Source organism: Nematolebias whitei, chromosome 7 (assembly GCF_014905685.2).
Source record: "Nematolebias whitei isolate Nwh7 chromosome 7, NemWhi1, whole genome shotgun sequence".
NCBI classification, from domain to species: Eukaryota; Metazoa; Chordata; class Actinopteri; order Cyprinodontiformes; family Rivulidae; genus Nematolebias; species Nematolebias whitei.
The window spans coordinates 6,200,197-6,201,626 of record NC_056504.1 but is presented as its reverse complement, the minus strand read 5'-3'; the positions used below and the strand labels follow the sequence as shown (position 1 = coordinate 6,201,626).

The 1,430-nt window shown below is 44.1% G+C and overlaps 1 protein-coding gene across 1 annotated transcript; it reads right to left on the bottom strand.

The window, feature by feature from the left end:
• Positions 1-66: 66 nt before the first annotated feature.
• LOC119412200 (guanylin-like) lies at positions 67-806 on the bottom strand. Its single transcript, XM_037679178.1, has 3 exons — positions 657-806; positions 247-439; positions 67-125 (listed from the first exon to the last, which is right to left on the bottom strand). Exons 1-3 carry the CDS (start codon positions 729-731, stop codon positions 67-69), a joined length of 327 nt encoding a protein of 108 aa, XP_037535106.1. The 5' UTR covers positions 732-806.
• Between the last annotated feature and the right edge of the window lie 624 nt (positions 807-1,430).

Below are 1,430 nucleotides of genomic sequence, written 5' to 3'. Positions count from 1 at the left end.
GATTGGAGGGGGAAGAATCAGTAGTCTTAAGCAAGGCGAGGCGTCTCTGGCTGGCAGAAAGTGTTTTTAGCAACCAGTGCAGGCGGCGAACGCACAGATCTCACACACATCCATGGGAACCGCAGCTGAAATAAAGACAAGAAACAGTCTCTGCTGAGTTGTTGCTTTTTACATTCATGACCTGATGTGGCCTTCTACCCTTCAAACCAGCCCTTATTTGAATTCATGAAATTATAATAATCTCACCTAGTCTGATCAGGGAAGCAGAGCCTCCTCTCTGCTTACAGAGGGGCAGCAGCTCCTGAGGCAGCATGGGCTCAGCACAGAAGGACATGGTGCTCGCCCGGAGCCGTGGGCTTTGTTGTCCGGTCATTGCTCTGCTCTCAGCCAGCTCCTGCAGTCTTTTAACAGCCTCCAGTGAGAAAGACAATCCATTTTCCTGAAACAAAGAAGAGATTTTGGCTCATTTTTGTAAATATATTAAGTAACATGCAGTTTAAGTGCTTAATGCATGACTTTTGTTTGCATCAGTATTTCTGCAATAACGGTCCCTCTCCTAATGGGCAGAGAATACCATCCAGTCCGGTGCTCTCATCAGATCAAATGATGAGACACATGCTCATGTCAAGATCATGCAAAAAAGGAGAACAACTTACTTCAACTTGCACAGCTTCAGAAGTCATGCCAAGAGCCAGGACAACGAGTGTCATGGTGGTGATTGTGGCCTTCATGGTGGCAGCTAACAGCAGTTTGTTTTGCAGCCTGTTTGTTTCTTGTTGTTCTCAGCAGTCGCCCTGCTCAGTGTGTCTGCTTGCCCACTTTCCCTCGGCCGTCTTTTAAACACCTGAGCCCTGCAGCTCAGCGTCACGTGACCAGAACTGTCACAAATGAGAGCAATGTTTTTTCTCACGGGTTAATGAGTACTGATGCATTTTTACAAGGTTGTAAACATCAATCCATGAATCCAACTTTGACCTCATCCTCTGTCTGATTAGGTTTATGGATGTGTGGCTCACATGTCTGTGGTGCCTTGAGCTGCTCTCACCTGGTGGGTTAAAGAGTAACGGGAGCATAAAGGATGATGACAAACCTCCACCACGTTATTGTTACACAGCTTTCGTACCTACGCCTATTGTTGAATTTTGTTTAAATTGAAAAAGTGTCTGCCAGTCAGGGCAAAACAGTTTATGAGCAACTTCAAACAGAACAATGCTAAATGACACCATACACTTTATATGCAAATATTATTCTTGGCCTTGTCAAAGATCTGAAAAGGTCTCATTAGCCCTTTGTGCAGAAAACACAACTTACTGGATGACTTGATTATTGCTCCTGAAGCCGTCAAACATATGGATCATTTGATTAGTTCATCCATTGTGCTTAGCCAAATCTGAATTAATTATTGTTAAAAATGTAAATGGGGCTTATTG